Source organism: Puma concolor, chromosome E1 (assembly GCF_028749965.1).
Source record: "Puma concolor isolate L17-30 chromosome E1, mPumCon1.1.hap2, whole genome shotgun sequence".
NCBI classification, from domain to species: Eukaryota; Metazoa; Chordata; class Mammalia; order Carnivora; family Felidae; genus Puma; species Puma concolor.
In genome coordinates this window covers 47721715-47741586 of record NC_141680.1, presented here as the reverse complement: position 1 = coordinate 47741586, position 19872 = coordinate 47721715, and the positions used below count along the sequence as shown (strand labels likewise).

The window sequence follows — 19872 nt, the reverse complement described above, 5'->3', positions numbered from 1 at the left end:
GAGACAGACAGAGAGACAGAGACAGAGAGAGAGAGAATCTCAAGCAGGTTCCGTGCTGTCATCATAGACCCTGATGTGGAACTTGATCTCATGTACCGTGAGATCGTGACCTGAGCTGAGATCAAGAGGAGGACACTTCCAGTTGAACCATCCAGGCACCCCTTTACATTTCTAACATTTTTAAATATAGCAAGGATGACAAGATAATAGCCAAATTTTCAAGTTGGATACAGTTTACCAAGTGCTTTAATAACTGCGGTCACCTTAATGAACGCATGTCTTTACGAGATAGAAGAGGAAAAGAAATGCATTCTAAACACTTTAACACAGAAGACTAAATCACTTAGGAGATCAGTATTACCCAACTCTGCTAAGGTAGCAGAGTCAAACAGCTTTCCTAAAAACAGACCTAGCACAAAAACTGAACATAGGGAGATCCCTCTTCCCCCAAATCCCAAAGCAATACCTGAGGCATCAGCAGACAGAACACACTCCTGAGTACAAAGATCTTGTATGGTATCAACAAATTACCCAAAGGCACTCAAGTAAATTAACACAAAATCCCCTAATAGGCAGCTAGCTCAGGAGTCTCAATCTCGGCACCAGTGACAATTGGAGCAAGAAACTCTTTACTATGAGGGCCTATTCTGTACTTTGTAGGATGTTTACTAGCATCTGGTCTCTGCCTACTAGATGCCTACAGCTCCCTCCTCCCACCCTCCAGTTGTGATCAAAAATTACTCCAACAGTGCCAAATGTTCCCTGAGAGGCAAAACTACCCCACGTTGAGAACCACTAATCTGGCTATAATGGTCTTAAGATCTTCAGTTCTCACTTGAAGGACGGAAACAGATGGGCTTGGCTGGCTCGGTCGGTGAAGCCTGCGACTCTTGATCTCAGGGGTTGTGAGTTCGAGCCCCACACTGGGCGTAGAGATTATTTAAAAATAAAAATCTTATTTAAAAGAAAAAAAAGGGAAGGTAACAAACCCATCTCAAATTTGAGTAACATGAGTTTCTCTACCACATCACTGAGAAAGCCTTGAAAATAAATCAAATGCCAAACTTATATTTAAGTTTGGCAAGGATACAAAGTTTACGTTTAAATTGGAAATCATTTCCTTGACGGAACTGAGCTGTAGGCTTAGAGGTAACTTACTATACTGAGAAACAGGGGTAGCTCTTGTGCAACATAAATTTACGGAGACAGACTTGAGTCTCAGTGACTCACAGGTAGCACTGAATGTTTCTCCTCAGTGCCTCATTCCCCTGGGTAGTTAACGGAAGAGAAACTGCTGGAGTGATCCTGGGTTCTCGCCTCCTACAACAGGTGTCAAATTTCTCCAGGTGAATGCTTACCGGTAAGGGATTGGATAAGGAATGTTGCGGTGAGGATCGTGCAACTGGCGGAACACTTCTGCCAGGGCTGGTTCCTGGCCCGCTTCCCCCAGCAAACTGGCCAACAGGGAAAAACGGATATGAATAATTCAAAACAGTACTGTGCTTCAGATAAGGAGAGTAAAAGATTAACACACAAACAGGTCTTAATTATATGGCCCCTTTAAGTCAATACATCTCATGCTAAAGAGAAAAATACCATGTAAGTCAAATTTTGGCTAGCTTTTCAGTGAGATTTTAAGAAGGAGCTCCAGCAGAAATGTACCAAAAAGATATAAAGAAAACGTGGCTGAAAGCTGAAGGTACACATTGTTTTGAAAGGACATCAGAGAAGAATGTTTTCCCTTCTTGTCTCAAAATAACCCGAAGCAGGAATACAGTGGTACAGTGGATGTTAGTGTCTTCTTTAGGAACCACTAACGATGGGTCAGTGAGCTCGCTACGTGTCCCACCGAACTAAAGGGAAGAGGACAAAAGAAGAGTCCAAGTCACTCCATTTCAATCTTTGCAAGACCCGAAACCTAGTCTGGCCAAGAGAAACATCACCTCATTTGTGAATTTTTATATCATCACAGACAAGACACATCATAAACAAATTTAAATTTAGGAAGTCAGCAGCAGTTTCCTCTTAACAGAGAGAGATGGGCCAACATCAGATTGATGAAGACGGGGAGGAAGGGGAGGAGAGCACAGTAAAGGCAAAACACTGCTTTCTAAAGCCTTAAATGAAGGCAAGGATTCAGATTTTTAAAAAATCACTATAAACTTTTTTTCCAAAAATTTAACTTACCTCAAAGTAATCACTAATCTTATGTCCCCTAGGAGTGCCTTTCCCTGAAAATGAAACCAAAGTAAGTATAGTTTTTCCAACAACATACGTAAACCATCCTTCACTAAAACGTACTATGTATTCACTAACTGCGTATGTCATCATCAATTCAAGTACTGGCTTTACTTTTAACAAATAAGCCAAATTACCTGTATCCTAAGAACAGAGACAGTTTCCTCCATCTAATAAAAGCCTTAATAAGCAGTGAAAGGAAGACTTTTTCTCAGCTTGCTTTCCTTTAAGATTTGCTAATCTTTCTTTTATAATATGGTAAGAAAACCTAGGCCACAGCTATGAATCAAAATAAAACAAATGTACAGTCCATGCCCTCAATCAAGAGAACAAAAAATTCAAAACAAACTCATCAGGACTAAAGGGTTTTATGCTAGGCCACAAAAAACTTTATGGGACCATGTCGCTTTGGGACAATTTTCTGCCCCCTGCCCAAAAGTAAAAAATAATTTGTAGATAAAAAAATAAGAAAAATGCAAAAAAGACTGTGACTTCCATTCCTTAGAGGGGGTGGAGGTGACGAAGCAAACCATTTATTCCCTCTTTAATTACACAAAGATATTTGGCATCATAACCCATCATATTTATAGATTTAGCCCACTGGGTGCCAATGCTCAACTGAATTGCCACAGGAGAGCAGGTACAAAGGACAGCCATGTAAATGAAACCATTTCTGGCTACCAATTATTAACAAATCACTGAGCTAATGCAAGACATAGTTACAACACCAATGTAACCTCTTTTCTGTATAATACATGCTTAGTCTGAAGAAAAACCTGTGGTGAGAAGATCGTTAACTTACAACAGGGAAAACAAGGGTCCCCAAAGAACTGACACTTTTGGCAAGTGTGTATCAAATGGCGAGTCTATAATAAACAGCCTGATATTCCCTTAAGGTACACAAATCTCCTTTGTTAGGAATCCCTGTGTAGGAACTAATTATTTCTTGTGAGTTGGAAATTCTAAGTATCTAAATTCCAAGAATTTAGTATTTTTATTGGTATGAAATTATTAATACCTTGGCTAGTTTCATATGGTTCAGCTTTTCTTTTCCGGTTTCGCTGGTCATTCTGTTTTTTCTCAGGAGTCTGTTAAATACCATATACATCACAATTAGCATTTTGTTAACTTTTTCACATTATGAGAGTAGGTACAAAATATCAAACTTATAAGAAGACAGAAGGCAAGTCCTAAATCAGAGTCCTGGAGTTATGCAGTGCTACCTTTCAACCCAGACTGAGGGTGTGGGAATGTGTAGTCTCATAGTGAATGTGGCCTCTTACCTCTACTTCTTTATCACTCAAGGACCCCACGCTGCACAAGCTCTGATTGGAAGACTCACTATTGAGTGGCCCCTGGAAAGAGAGGAAAAAAAAAAAAAGGAATCAAAAGAAACTAATTTAAGATGACAGCGACACTGAAGAAGCCTGCCAATTTTGATGTCTGAAGTCAAAGAAGTCAAGAATTAACTACAGTACCCGTAAAAGCCAACTTGAAAAGAACTCCATCAACTATACGATGGTGCCCTCACATTAAAATTCTCTAGGCTCAGTCGGTAAACCACGCAACTCTTGATCCTGGGGTTGTAGGTTTAAGCCCCATGATGTAGGGTGTAGGGATTGCTTAAAAATAAAATCTTTAAGTGTCCGACTCTTGATTTGACTCAGGTCATGATCACAGTTCAGGAGTTTGAGCCCTGCGAGGGGCTGTGCACTAACAGCTCAGAGCCTGCTTGGGATTCTCTCTCTCCCTCTCTCTCTGCCCCTCCCCCATTCCTGTTCACCCTTTCTCGCTCGTGCTCTCTCTCTCAAAAATAAATACATAAACACTTAAAAATACCAACTCTGTAATCATGTGCAAATTTTCCCTTCTAGAGTACTTCTGCACGCAGTGAATTCATTTTTTAAGGAAAATAAGCAGGGGAAATCCATTCTCTTGCCCTTCTGTATCATACAGGCATCATCTGAAAGTTGATATGTTAAGGAGGATGTTAAGAGTTTCTTACAAAGAATGGTCAGAGACTAGAATATGAAGGAACTGCTTTTCTGAGTCAGGCTTTAAGGAGGCATGACCACTAGCTCAAAAACCAAAGTTACAAGAGACTGACTTCCACCCTAATGGCATGAGGGGCTCTGCTGGCCCGCTCCTCAGTGAAACTGGTGAAAATTATTTAAAAAAATAAACAAACAAACAAAAAAAACCATCATTCAAGGCCTCTGGAAATAGTCCCTAAGGGGAAAGAGTAAATGAAGAAAATAATCATTCAATAAAAATCTATGAAAATTTAGGCTGAAAGGTCAAAGTCTGAGGAATTTGAACCCAGACCACTCCCACCCCTCCCCTCTCCCATGTCAGCAATGTTCCCGTTCTTGCAGTGGCCAAGAACACATGGCTCCTTCTTCCCCCAGCTCTCAGTCCAAGAGCTTTCTTCTCTAAGGAGCTGGACTGTCCCCAGGCCCCTGCTGCTGACACTAAGTCCCAGGCAAGTACATCAAAAGCAGGGGCTCCCCCGTGTGCAATCCCCACTTGGCAGAACAGAAGCTATACCTCAGGCGTGGCACACTGAGAACAGTGGGACCCCAAGAGCTCTTCCATCCAGCTCATGAGATGATGGTGGCTCCACATCTGGATAGGCTGCTGCATGCGCTTCCTTCCCACCTGACTCCCATCCTCCACCCGCTCCAGCACTCAGCTCCCAGATCCAGAATGTCACTCACAGAAAAGATTGCCATCATCCCCATCCCCAACTCCAGGAACCTGACTCAAATACTCTGCCTCAGGAGAAAGGCAGGAACACTTAGTACCAAATCTCTTCCCAAAAGACTTGACTTCATTCCCATGGACGAGTTTAAGCCTAAGAGTATTCTCAAGAACAGTGGAAGCTGTGGTAAAAGAAAGGCAAACAGAAGATCTGTGGGTGAAATGAAGATACGGCTTAGACTGTAGGCCAGCTAGTTTGCAGAAGAGAACCAGGGAATAAGACACCTGGGAGAAGTCCTCCTGGGGTCAGAACAAACAGCAAACACTGACCTCAGAAACTCTTCCTTCCAAGGAGCCCCAATTTGATCTGATTAGTTTGTAGAGGAATTTAAGCCTCAGGGCACTGTTGAAAACAAGAGAGCAATCCGGGCAATTAGTGGAGTTTTAACAGCTGGGTTGGTCAGGGAATGAAAGCTCTATTAGTACCAGTCATCCCAGGGTGACTGTAGGCATACTTAAAGCTGTGTCTCCCCAAAGTCACCACCAGAGGCTTGACACTGGATGAACAGTGGATAGAAAAGACGTCACTAAAATAATCTAGCCAGGCACTAAACAAATAAACAAGCAAACAACAATAATAAGTCCATCAGGGCACCTGGGTGGGTCAGTCAGTTAAGCATGACTTCAGCTCAGGTCATGATCTCATGGTTCGTGAGTTCAAGCCTCGCACTGGGCTCTGCTGTCAGCACGAGCCTACTTGGAGCCTCTGTCCCCCTCTCTCCCTGCCTCTCCCCCACTCATTCTCTGTCTTCTCTGTCAAAAATAAATAAACTTAAAAAAAAAAAAAGTAAGAGCTTCTCTTTAAAAACAAAACAATAACAAGTTCAAGACTGGGATGAGAACTCAGTACCCAGAGTTGGTACAATACGTCATCTAAAATGACCAGTTTCCAACAAAAAATCATGAGGCATGCAAATACAAAAATATGACCCATATACCAGGACGAAAAAATGGCAGACTAAAGAAACTACCTGTGAGAGTGACTAGATATTGGATTTAACAGAAAAATATTCAGAACAGCCATATAAGTATGTTCACAGAGCCAAAGGAAACCACAATTAAAGAAAAAAAGTGTGAGTGACAATGTTGTATTAAACAGCGAATATCAATAGAAACAAAGAAATATATATTTTTTAAAAAAGAGGAATTATGGAGGTGAAAACCACAATAATGGAAATAAAAAAATGCACTAGAGAGGCTCAAGAGTAGAAATTAAGTGACAGAAGAAATCATTAGCAAATGTGAAGATAGATCAATAGAAATTATGCAAGCTGAAAACCAGAGAGAAAATAGAAGAAAAATAAACAGCTTCAGAGAAACGTGGGAAAATGTTAAGTATGCCACAATGCACATAATTGAGGTGAGAGAGAGAAAGAGAGAGAGAGAGAGGTGAGCAGAAAAGAAGCAGAAAAACATATCCAAAGAAATAATGGCTGAAAATTTCTCAAATTTACTGAAAAGCAACAACTTATTCATCCAAGAAGCTTAATGAATTCCAAGCATGATAAACACAAAGAGACCCACAAACAGGCACATCATAGGAAAAATGCTCAAAGGCAAAGACAGGAGAAAATCTTCTGAAAGAAAAATTTTTTATAGTTTATTTATTTGGAGAGCCTGTGTGGTTCAGTCAGTTAAGCATCCAACTCTTGGTTTCAGCTCAGGTCATGATCTATCTCATGGCTTTGCAGGTTCGAGCAGGCAGTGCCTGCTTGGGATATTCTCCCTCTCCCTCTCCCTCTCCCTCTCCCTCTCCCTCTCCCTCTCCCTCTCCCTCTCCCTCTCCCTCTCCCTCTCCCTCTCCCTCTCCCTCCCCTGCTCATGCTATCTCTGTCTCTCTTAAAAAAAAAAAAAAAAAAGGAAAGAAAAAAGACAAAGACAAAAATCTTAAAAATAAAGAAATTAATTAAAGTTCATTTATCTATTTTAGACAGTGAGAGAGAGGGAGAGAACATGCGCATGTGGGGCAGAGAGAGAGGGAAACAGAGAATCCCAAGCAGGTTCCATGCTGTCAGTGCAGAGTCTGACTCGGGGCTCGAACCCACCAAGTGTGAGCCAAAATCAAGAGTTGGACGTTTAACCAACGGAGCCACCCAGGCACATCCCCCCCCCCTTTTTTTTGATGTTTGTTTATTTTTGAGAGGGAGAGAGAGAGAGACAGAGTGTGAGCAGGGGAGGGGCAGAGAGAGGGAGACAGAATCTGAGGCAGGATCCAGGCTCTGAGCGGTCAACACAGGGCTCGACCTCACAAGCAGTGAGATAATGACCTGAGGTGAAGCCAGATGCTTAACTGACTGAGCCACCCAGGCGCCCCCTCTTTTTTTTTTTTAAGTTTATTTATTTTTGAGACAGAGACAGAGATCATGCATGTGAGTGGGGTAGAGGCGTTGAGAGAGGGAGCAAAAGAATCCCAAGCAGGGCTAGACCCCATTAACAACCCCACAAACAATCACCTGAACCGGAATCAAGAGTCAGACCGCTAACCTACTACGCCACCCAGGAACGCCCTCAGGAGAAAGTCTTAAAAAGCAGAAATATAATGCATCACTTACAAGGGAATCCCAATAAGATTAACAGCTGACTTCAGAGCAAAAACAATTTAAAAAGGGGCAAAAGATCTGAACAGACATTTCTCCAAAGACTATATACAAATGGTCAATAAACACATGAAAAGAAGCTCAACACCATTAGCTCACGGGAAATACAAATCATAACCAAAATGAGACACCATTTCAGACCTACTAGAATGGCTAGACTAAAAAAGAAGTAAGGGGGTGCCTGGGTGGCTCAGTGAGTTAAGCATCCGACTTCAGCTCAGGTCATGATCTCAAGGTTCATGAGTTCAAGCCCCGTGTCGGGCTCTGTGCTGACAGCTCAGAGCCTGGAGTCTGCTTTGGATTCTGTGTCTCCCTCCCTCTCTCTGCCCCTCTCCAGCTCACTTGCTCTCTCTCTCTCTCTCAAAAATAAGTAAACATTAAAAAAAAAAAAAAGTAAGAAAGTGCTGGCAATGAGCACTGAGATATGCACAGAATTGTTGAATCACTGTATTATACACCTTAAATTAATATAACACTATATGCTAATTACACTTGATTTACAAAAAAAGTGCTGGCAAGAATGTGGAGAAACTATGTTCTCACCAGAAATATATTGCTGGTGGGAACATAAAATGGTGCAGTTGCTTTCAAAAACAGGCAGCTCCTCAAACAATTAAACATAATTACTGTATGACCCAGAATGCTACTCCTAGGTATATAAGGAAAAGAAACGAATATGCACAAAAATTTGGACACAAATGTATAGCATCATTATTCACAAAAGACATTTAATGTCCAACTGATGAATGGATAAACAAAATTCCATACAATGGAACGGAATGGTATGTAACTGTGAATATACTAAAAAAGCAATGGATTGCATATTTTTAAAAGGGGTAAATTGTACTGTATATGAATTATATCTCAATAAAACTATTAAAAACCAATAGTCACTAGGCTTAGTGTCAAAAATAATTTGCATTCTTACTAGGGTGTATCAAGTATTCCTTTCGCTATATTCTTAACACACTACTTTTTAAGTATAATAAACACACTACAACAGACAGCTTCATAGTGAGATACTTGGGAAGCTGCGAAAATAATAAAGTGAAACTAGGGAGAAGAAACAAAATCAAATCATGTATTCCTAGTGACATAACTCAGCAAAAGACTTATTCCTACAATGGTATAGAGTTCCATGATGTTTTGAATGAGACAAAAAGGAGTTTTATTTACACAAAAATCCTACAATAATTCTTTTTAAATGTTTGTTTATTTTTGAGAGAGCGAGTAGGGGGGAAGAGAGAGAGAGGGAGACACAGAATCCGAAGCAGGCTCCAAGCTCCGAGCTATCAGCACAGAGCCCGACGCAGGACTCGAACTCATGAACCACGAGATCATGACCTAAGTTGAAGTCGGACGCTTAACCGACTGAACCACCCGGCGCCCCTAATTTTTTTTTTTTAACATGTATTTATTTTTGAAAGAGAGAGACAGAACATCAGTGGGGGAGGGGCAGAAAGAAAGGGAGACACAGAATCTGAAGCAGGTTCCAGGCTCCGAGCTGTCAGCACAGGGCCCAACGCGGGGCTCGAACCCACGAATCATGAGTTTATCACCTGAGCTGAAGTCAGACGCTTAACTGACTGAGCCACCCAGGTGCCCCAAGAATTCTACAATAATTTAAACTGAACATTCCTATGCCCAAATTTTCAAAATATTCTGTTCATGAATTACCTTTATGGTAACCATTATGAAGTATTTTTTTTTCCTTTGGATAGTAATAAAACCACACATCGTATTTTAACTATACACTTGACTCACCAAATACCCCTCACTTTCAAGAGGAAATGGCAAATGTGATACAGAGAAGAGAGAACTGAACAGTCTATTTTTTACTCGGAATTACTGATACTGAAATACACTGGCAAGTGTACCTAACAGTGATGCACACTGTTGTGTTTGAAATGCTGTGTGTGAGGCACAAGGCTTCTTATGGTTCTCTGTGTCTAACCAGAAGAAAAAGGATTAAGAATTATTTAATCCTCCCTTTTGCTGTCCTTTTCTGAAGCACAGCATCCCAAATTATTATAAAATCATTAGATTAAATTAGATTAGCAGGGATAAATGACATATATTGCCTGTTCTAAGGCAGCTTACTGTCTAGTAAAAGAGCTAAATAAAAGCTTTTAGGCAAACTGAATGTTATCTTTCAAAAATGCCACTATCACTAAAAAACAAACAAAAATGGCAGGAAAAACTCAACTACATTAAAAGAGGACAAGAAGGTATGAGTAAATTAAATGTATGATCCTTGATCTGACCCTGAATATTGAAACAAATCAAAACCAGCTATAAAGGGCATTATTGAGACAAAGGCAGAAACTGAATATGGACTATATATTAAATAATTAAGTGCTTTTACAAATTGGTCTATTATTATCAGTTCCTGAACTGAAAATTTTCCATTGGATGCATCTTTTTAATAGAGTGCTTTGTACGTTTTGTATGAGTTCATGTCCAGCTTTCCGAGCGTCTTCTACGTTTCAGGGGTCAGGGGCAGTCCCAAAAACAGTTTAATGTCTGCCTCTGCCAATGCCCTATACTATTCATCAGTTCCAAACACATTTATTTATACATTAGTCATCCTGACCAAGATTTCCACACAAGGTTGAAGTTTCCATTTCTTGCAGGTGGCTTTTAATTTTTTTTTAAGTAACCTCTACACCCCAACATGGGGCTCAAACTAAGGATCTCGAGACCTAGAGTCGTGTCTTCTACCAACTGAGCCAGCCAGGAGCCCCACTTCTTGAAGGCGGCTTTTAACAGCCACAAACCTAATATAAGTAGCTCACTTCTGTCCTATGTCTTGGACCAGTGGGCCGTTTTACCAGTCCTAGCTCACAGAGAAGCTTTCCAATTCCCAGCTTTATACAGTTCCAGTTCAGACCTCTGGACTCAATTACCACCCCCAGGGGTAAATTAAACCCGAAAGCAGAAACGCTTAGGGGCCATCAAGTTTAACTCCCATTCACCACTGTGACAATGTCATATATTTGAAGCTCTAACAACTGGGACTTAATTTTTCCAATTTCTCTTACACTGCTGACATTCAGGAATTATATAGTTTTCATATATTTCATTAAATCACTTTACTGAATTGTTATTCTTTCTAATCATCTGTTAGTTTGTTCCTTTGGTTTACTTGTCCAGATACAAAATCACAGCATTTTTAAGTAATAAGTTTATATCTTCCTTTCCACAATTTGTATCTCTTACTTGTTTCACATTTTACTGTACTGAATAAAACAACAGAAATAAAAAGCATAGAGAGAACACAGTTCTTTTCTTTTTCAAGGTAACTCCTCTAGTGCTTTACCATTAAAAGCTGTATGAAGACCTCAAATAGCACTTTCCAGCCAGGGCCTGGCAGAATGGCTCCCGCAAAGCAGGGAGAAGAAGAAGGGCCATTCTGCCATCATCAAGGTAGTGACCAGAGAACGTACCATCAACATTTACAAGTGCACCCAAGGAGTGGCTTTCAAGAAGAGTGCCCCTTGCACACTCAAAGAGACCCAGAAATTTGCCATGAAGGAGATAGGAACTCCAGATGTGCGCACCAACACCAGGCTCGACAAAGCTGTCTGCATCAAAGAAATAAAGAATGTTCCACCCCATATGCGCGTATGGTTATCCAGAAAACGTAACAAGGATGAAGATTCACCAAACGAGCTCTATACGTTGGCTACCTATGTATCCATCACGGTCACTACTTTCAAAAATGTACAGTTAATGTGGATGAGAACTAATCACTGATTGTCAAATAAAGGTATAAAACTGCAAAAACAGACAGACAAACAAAAACAAAAAAAACCCAAAAAAACCTCAAATAGCCAAAACAATCTTGCAAAAGAACAAAGTTGGAGGTCTCCCACTTTCTGATTTCAAAATTTCCTACAACACTATAGTAATCAAAACAGTATGGCACTGGCATAAACACAAGATAGAGACAAAATGGAATAAAGCAGAAACCTAGAAATAAACTTTCACATATATGGTCAAATGGTTTGTTGGGGGGTTTTTTATTCCAATTTTTTCTTTGATTTTTTTTTTCAGTTTTATTGAGATTTAATTGACACACAGCTCTGTATGAGTTTAAGATGTACTGCATAAGAAGGGTGATTTGATAGAGGGGCACCTGGGTGGCTCAGTCGGGTAAGCATGCAAGTGTGGCTCAGGTCATGATCTCGCAGTTTGTGGGTTCAAGCCCCACATCGGGCTCTGTGCTGACAGCTCAGGGACTGGAGCCTGCTTTGGATCCTGTGTCTCCCTCTCTCTCTGCGCCTCCCCTGCTTGTGCTGTCTCTTTTTCAAAAATAAATAAACATTAAACAAATTTTTAAAAAAAAATTTTTAATGTTTTTATTTATTTTTGAAGGAGAGAGAGAGACAGAGCATGAGCGGGGAAGGAGCAGAGAGAGAGGGAGGCACAGAATCAGAAGCAGGCTCCAGGCTCTAAGCTGTCAGCACAGAGCCTGATGCAGGGCTCGAACCCACAAACTGTGAGATCATGACCTAAGCCGAAGCCAGATGCTCGACTGACTGAGCCACCCAGGCACCCCCCCCAAAAAAATTTTTTTAAAGGATGACTTGACATAGAAGATTTTCAACAAGAATGCCAAGACCATTCAACAGTGAAAAGGACACTCTTGTCAACAAATGGTGTTAGGAAAACCGGAAATCCATAAGCAAAAGAATGAAGTTGGACCCTTATCTTACATCACATACAGGAATTAACTCAAAATCGAGGACTCCAAAAGCATAGGCAACCAAAAACAAACAAAAGATAAAGTGGACTACACCAAAATTAAAATCCTCTGTGCATCAAAAAACATGATTGGGGCTCGTGGGTGTCTCAGTCGGTTAAGCGTCCGACTTTGGCTCAGGTCATATGAGTTCGATCCCCACATTGGGCTCTGGGCTGACAGCTCAGAGTCTGCAGCCTGCTTTGGATTCTGTGTCTCCCTCTTTCTCTGCTCCTCCACAGCTCGTGTTCTCTCTCTTTCAAAAACAAATAGACATAAATGACCAACAGGGGCACCTGGGGGGCTCAGTTGGTTAAGCAGCCAACTTTGGCTCAGGTCTCACAGTTGATCTCACAGTTGGTTTGTTAGTTCGAGCCCCACGTAGGGCTCTGTGCTGACAGCTCGGAGCCTGAAGCCTGCTTTGCATTCCGTGTCTTGGTCTCTCTCTGTCATTCCCATACTCTCACTCTGTCTCTCTCTCTCTCAAAAATGATAAACATTTAAAAAAAATTTTAAAACAACAACAAAAAAAACCCAAACACATGATCAACAGTGAAAAGGGAACCCACAGGAGAAAATATTTGTGAACCATATAGTCTATGATAAGGAGTTAATATCCAGAATATACAAAGAATTCCCACAAATCAACAAAAACACAATAACCTGATTAAAAACTGGGCAGGAGCACCTGGCTGGCTCAGTTGGTAGAGCATGCAACTCGTGATCCTAGGGTCATGAGTTCAAGCCCAATGTTTGGGGTAGAGTTTACTTTAAAAAATAAATACATAAATAAATGGGGCGCCTGGGTGGCTCAGTCGGTTAAGTGTCTGACTTCGGCTCAGGTCATGATCTCACGGTTCGTGAGTTCAGGCCCCGCTGACAGCTCAGAGCCTGGAGCCTGCTTCGGATTCTGTGTCTCCCTCCCCTCAGCTCCTCTCCTGCTCACACTCTGTCTCTCTCTCAAAAAAATAAAGATTAAAGAAAAAAAATTTTTTTAATAAAAAAAAGGGCAAAGGACTTGAATAGACATTTCCTCAAAGATATACAAAAGGAAAAGGGCCAGCCAAACAAGCACATGGAGAGATGCAACATCACTAATCATTAGGGAAATGCAAATCAAAATTACAGGAGATACCATAACACCTCATACCTGTCAGAATGGCTACTATCCAAAAAAGGAAAGTAATGAGCACTAGCAAGGATGTGGAGAAATCGGAACCCTGGTGCACTATTAGTTGGAATGTAAAATGGTAAATTTTGTATGTATTTTACCACAATCAACGCTTTTTTTTTTTTTTTTTTTTTTTTTTTTTTAAAGGTCATGGTTGCAATTTACCCCTTTGGATTGGTGACAACCAGGCCAACTTCTTCAACGTTTATTTATTTTTGGGACAGAGAGAGACAGAGCATGAATGGGGGAGGGGCAGAGAGAGAGGGAGACACAGAGTTGGAAACAGGCTCCAGGCTCCGAGCCATCAGCCCAGAGCCCGACGCGGGGCTCGAACTCACGGACCGCGAGATCGCGACCTGGCCGAAGTCGGACGCTCAACCGACTGCGCCACCCAGGCGCCCCAATCAACGCTTTTTAAAAAAAAACTGTATTGTTTTTTAAATTAGGAAGTTCAGACGGCTACTAAGTTCATCCAAATACTTTCTTAAAAGTTATTACTTATTTGCTATTGTAATAATAATAGTCAATGCTTACATAGCGCTTCTTTGGGCTGGCTGGGCATTCTATATTAGCACATTTCATTCTCACAACTTAAAAATAGACCACACAAATATGTCCCAACTAATTTTTGACAAAGTCACAAAAACACTTTGATAGCCTTTGCAACAAATTGGTGCTGGAGCAACTAGACATCCATAGGCCAAATTGTGAACCTTGCCTTAAACCTTATACTTTATTTTAAAAATTAACTCAGGCATCAACTGTGTGGCTCAGTTGGTCAAGCATCTCTTGACTTCGGCTCAGGTCATGATCTCAGTTTGTGAGTTTGAGCCCCACCTCAGGCTCCGTGCTGACAGCACAGAGCCTGCTTGGGATTCTGACTCCCTGGCTCTCTACCCCTCCCCTGCTTGCTATCTCTCTTTCAAAATAAAAAATAATAATTTAAAAATTAAAAAAATTAAAAATTAACTCAAACAGGGACATCTGGGCGGCTGAGTCAGTGAAGCATCTGACTCTTGATTTCAGCTCAGGTTCGTGAGCTCGAGCCCTATGCCAGGCTCTGTGCTCACAGCGTAGAGACTGCTTGGGATTCTCTCTCTCTCCCTCTCTCTCTCTACCCCTGCCCTCACGCTTGGGCATGCTCTCTCTCTCTCAAAATAAATAAACTAAAAAAAAAAAATTAACTCAAACAGAATCAATAACTTAAATATAAAACAAAACCATAAAATGTTTAGGGGGACAAAAGGGAGAAAATCTTCACAACACAGGAGTAGGTGAAGAGGTCTTAGACATGACACCAAAATCTTGATCTATAAAAAGAAAAATTAATAAATGGAACCTCATCAAAATTAAAAACTTTTACTCAGCAAAGGACCTTGTAGGAGGAAGACACAAATCAAAGACTAAAAGAAAATATTTGCAAACCACGTATCTGGCAAAGGACTTAAAATTAAACTGTATAAAGAACTCAAAACTCAATAAATTTTCTAATCCAGTTAGTAAACTGGCAAAAGACATGAACAGACATTTCACTGACAAGGATATATAGACCAATAAGCATGAGAAAGATGTTCGACATCATTAGCCATTAGGGAAATACAAATTCAAACCACAATAAAATTTCCTTATATACCTTTCAGAATGCCAGAATGAAATATAGTGACAAACTAAATGCTGGCAAGTATATAGAAAAACTGAATCACTCATACGTTGCTGGTGAAAATGTAAAAAGATGCAGCCAATTTGGAAAATTGTTTGGCAATTTCTTTTAAAAGCTAAAAATGTACATAACACAAATCATATCCCAGCAATAGTACTACTGGACATTTGTTCCAGAGAAATAAGGTTCATGTAAAAACCTACATACAAATGTTCACAGTGATTTTATTCATTATAGCCAAAACCTGAAAACAAACCAAATGTCCTTCAATGGGTAAAAGTTAAACAAACTGGGACATCCACACCATGGAATACTACTCAGTAATAAAAAGGAATGAACTATTTATATATGCAACACTCCGGATGGACTTCAAGGAAACTATGCCAAGTCAAAAAACCCAATCTCAAAAGGATACATACCACATGATTCCATTTTTATATTATACATATAACATATATGTACATATGTCTTGAAATAATCTATAGAGATAGAAACATTAGCAGCTGTCAGGAGTTACGGTGTCAAAAGAGGAGGTGCGGGTGGCTACAAAAGGAGTAGCAAGAGAGCCTTATAGTGATGGGGCAGTTCTGCACCTTGATTGTGGGTACGAGGAGCTTACACAAGTGATCAAAGTGCACAGATGCGCACACACACACAAACACTAATGGTGCACGTATAATGTGAAATCTGAATGAGTTGTGTGGATTTTACCAATATCGACTGCCTGATTTTAATACTGTACTGTAATTATGCGAGATGGTTACATTAGGGAAGGAAAAATGCATGACACTTCCCAATACCTTTTTTGCAATTCCCTTTGAATCTGTAATTATTCTGAAATAAAAAGGGTTTTAGGTTTTATGTATTATTTACTTGCTATAGGTAAGTAATAAACAATACTTAGGTAGCAGTTGCTACATAGGCAAGGCATTCTATATTAGCACATTTAACCCTCATTAACAACCCGTTAAGGACTCGACTGTGTCCTTATTAAATTTATGTTGAAGCCCTAACCCTCAGTACATCAGAATGTATTTGTTTCTTTTCTTAAACAAATATATTTTTAAATATTTATTTTTGAGACAGAGAGAGAGAGAGATAGAGCATGAGCGGGGGATGGGCAGAAGGAGAGGGAGACACAGAATCCGAAGTAGGCTCCAGGCTCCAAGCCGTCAGCACAGAGCCCAACGTGGGGCTCGAACTCATGAACCACAAAACCATGAACTGAGCCACACAGGCGCCCCCATCAGAATGTATTTGGAGATAGGACCTTTAAAGGAAGTAATTAAGTTAAAATGGGATTGTTAGGGTGGACCCTAATCCAATATGACTGATGGCCTCATAAGGGGGAAATCAGGACACAGAGATACCAGACATGCATGCACAGAGAGGAAAGATCGTATGAAGACACAGCGAGAAGGTGGCCATCTGCAAGCCGAGGGAAAGCCTCAGAAAAAAAACCCCAACCCAGCTAACACCTTGATCTTAGACTTCCAGCCTCCAGAATATTGAGAAAATACATTTTTGTTCTTTAAACCACACAGTCTGTTATGGCAGCCCTAGCAAACTAAGGGCTGCACAGTCTTATAAGAGAGTTGCTATGATTACTCATTTACAGATGAAGAAACTATAAGAAAACTTAGTAAACTCCCTAAAATCACACAACTGGTAAGAAGCAGAGCCAGGATCCAGACCTAAGCAATGTGGCTTCAAAATATGTGACTTTGAGCTATACTGACTCTAGATACATTAATCAATTTTTTAAGTGTTTGTTTATTTTTGTGAGAGAGCACACATGAGCAGGGAAGAGGCAGAGTCCCAAGCAGGCTCCGTCCCCCTAACACAGAGCCCGATGTGGGGCTCCAACCCGTGAACTGTGAGATCATGACCTGAGCTGAAATCAAGAGTTGCAAGCTTAAGACTGAGCCACCCAGGCACCCCAAAATATATTTTTAATATAACATCCTTGTCAGGGCACCTGGTGACTCACTCAGTTAAGCGTCCAACTTCGGCTCAGGATCATAAATGAGATTAGGCTATATTTTTAATTCCTCAATTTTGTCAAATTTTGCTATTGGTGTTTATTATTTCGGTGTTATTATTAGATAGATCTAGTCCTTGAAAAATTAGGAGAGAGCACCAGTAAACAGGGAGCGGATTTCTGCCTCCTTCAAAGAACAGGACAGGGAGGAGGAGATCATTTCATAATCTTGACTTCTCCTAGGTAATAGAGGAGACTATCCTGATTTTTACATCTTACTTTGTGAACATGAATTCCTACTGAGTAAAATTATCTACTTCACTAAGACTTTTAAATGAACAGGCTATAACCAACAGCATCCATTTCCAGGTTTTTTTACTTTGTAGGTCCTCAGTATCTTTTGTTATACCCAATTTACTCCCTCAGTTTTTCCTGTTTCCCAATTTTCCAACTCTGGATTAACTGCTAGTCTTCTGTTTTGCAGTGTACTTATTTCTTCTTGTATTTTTATTATTTTGTTCTTTTTTCCCCTAAAACCTTAAGTCGTGATGGCAAATTCATACTCTTGTATGTTAAGTATGCCTTTGTCCACATGAGATAAATTTAATAACTACATAGTATTTTTTCATTTATTTTTTAAGTAAAATAGTCTGTCACTTGATATTTGATACACAATAGCTATTTAGAAGAACGCTTACCCACATCCAAGTCACTGGGCAGAGGAAACTGTCCCTTCAAAGAGTCCTCTCAGGCTCAAAAAGAAGCTAGAAAGAATTTTTTTAATAATGTATGATAGTAAGACTCCTTAGCAAAAGCCCCATTTTCTATTGCCAACATTTCAACTATTTACCCTGTCTCCTGCTACTGATCATTTTTTCATAAGTAAAAAAACCAATGACAGTTTAAGAAATAGACAAAAAATCCATTTTTTTTGTTTAAAAAAAAGTATGGTTTTCAAAAACAAAACACATTTCTAATATACTTAAAATGCACTTGGGTGGGGGGGGTGGTCTTAAAAAAGTACTTTAGTCACAAGCCAAAAAAAAAAAGTGGATAAACCCTTGAAAAAAGGTTGACAACCACCTTTAGCACATGAATGACGCCCGTATGAACAGAAGAAAAACTTGTAGAAGTAGGGGCCAAAGGTTAATCTTTTCACTCCTGTAAAAGCTTAAAATGTCAACATTTGTTGAGTTTTTAAAGTTTTCATTTCCTCCTTAGACTAAATTGGCATCTTAAAAGGAATTGAGAACAGCAGACAAAACTTGATTAAGTATAGAGGAGCACAGCTGACGACAGGGTCAAACTACCTGGTGTAGTAAAGATACTCCATTAGTCTATATCTAATGGAAATTAAAACTAAGGGTCTCCACACTTGTAGTAGCACCACCTTTTCACACCATAGCAGAGTCAAGTCAGCAATCAGAGCAGTCTGACTCCCAGAGACCTCTGGCACTGGCTAATTAATCAGTGTTCCCAGCAGTGAAATAGATGAGACGTCTTATTAATCCTTCCTGATCTGTATAAGCAGAAGAGTCTAGGTCAAGTGAACAAAAGCATAACCTCAATCGTTAAAAACACAGAGCCACAACCCTTCAATCAATCCCAAGATTTGAGTCAGTTTATAGGCCCAGAACCAGTGAATGGGGGGGGGGGGGGGGTCTCCTTGAGGAAGAACCAAAAATTTACACTACAACCAAAAATTTACACTTTTAATCTTTCTCTTCCAGGCTTTCCCCAAAAGGACTACACCTTTTACCAAGGCGTCCGCCTGGAGGAAAATGAAATCATCAACGACATTTTGAGGATTATTAGACACTGGCTCTGAACAGATACTAATTCCAAAAAACTCAAAACATCACTGTGGTCCACCAGTCAGAAGAGGGGCTGATGGAGGTCAGGTGATCACAGTACAGTTTTAGCTCAGGTCCACCTAACAGTGGGTCATGAACACTGATGTGGTTATTTCTCCAGTTTCAGAATGCATAATTATAATACACATACTCAGCAACTGGCAGAACCCCCTTACTTCCAGAATGTTCCCAATTGAGCAGGGAGTACGGTACCTTTAAACTTACAAAATCATTTTCAGCAACATTCTCCTAAAGAAAAAAAATATGTAAAGAACAAAAACAATTTGACTTATTTAAAACCTGGCAGCACCATTTCAATCCATTCCAATATAACTTTTATTGGTAACTGAGGTAGCTTTTTTACTATGATAATCAATCACGATTCCAAGTGAAGCTATCTACTTATCCTAGAAAACCCGAAAAAATGTTCAAATGAATCAAGTGGTTTAACTCTAATAATAACAGTAGCAAACATACTTGGGTGGCATAGGTATAAGGAAGTTCATTTTTTACTTCCATTTAATTTTGAGCAAAGGGGGGTGATTTTATTGTCTATCTGAAATATAATGTATGACAATTACACCTCATTTAAAAAAAGCCTTCATTAAGAATACACTTATGAGGGGCGCCTGGGTGGCTCAGTCGGTTGAGTGTCCGACTTCGGCTCAGGTCATGATCTCGCGGTCTGTGAGTTCGAGACCCGCGTCAGGCTCTGTGCTGACAGCTCAGAGCCTGGAGCCCGTTTCAGATTCTGTGTCTCCCCCTCTCTCTGTGCCCCTCCCCTGTTCATGCTCTGTCTCTCTATGTCTCAAAAATAAATAAACGTTTAAAAAAAATTTTTAAAAAAAGAATACACTTATGATGAGCA

General features: G+C 40.2%; 1 protein-coding gene and 1 pseudogene across 6 annotated transcripts in view; one reads left to right on the top strand and one right to left on the bottom strand.

The window, feature by feature from the left end:
- Positions 1-19872, bottom strand: part of TLK2 (tousled like kinase 2) — a 115715-nt gene that overhangs the window by 73190 nt on the left and 22653 nt on the right. For 2 of the 6 annotated variants that reach the window (XM_086687656.1, XM_025927755.2), the window contains exons 3-6: positions 3522-3593; positions 3257-3326; positions 2188-2231; positions 1359-1454 (exon numbers count right to left, since the gene is read on the bottom strand). The exons of 1 other annotated variant lie outside the window; for it this stretch is intronic. In XM_086687656.1, coding sequence (XP_086543782.1) covers positions 1359-1454; positions 2188-2231; positions 3257-3326; positions 3522-3593 — 282 coding nt within the window. Of the gene's footprint in view, positions 1-1358; positions 1455-2187; positions 2232-3256; positions 3327-3521; positions 3594-17849; positions 17916-19872 lie in introns of those variants that run through there. 3 more of the 6 variants (XM_086687657.1, XM_025927756.2, XM_086687658.1) reach the window with 2 other exon arrangements.
- LOC147574464 (large ribosomal subunit protein eL31 pseudogene) lies at positions 10970-11351 on the top strand (annotated as a pseudogene).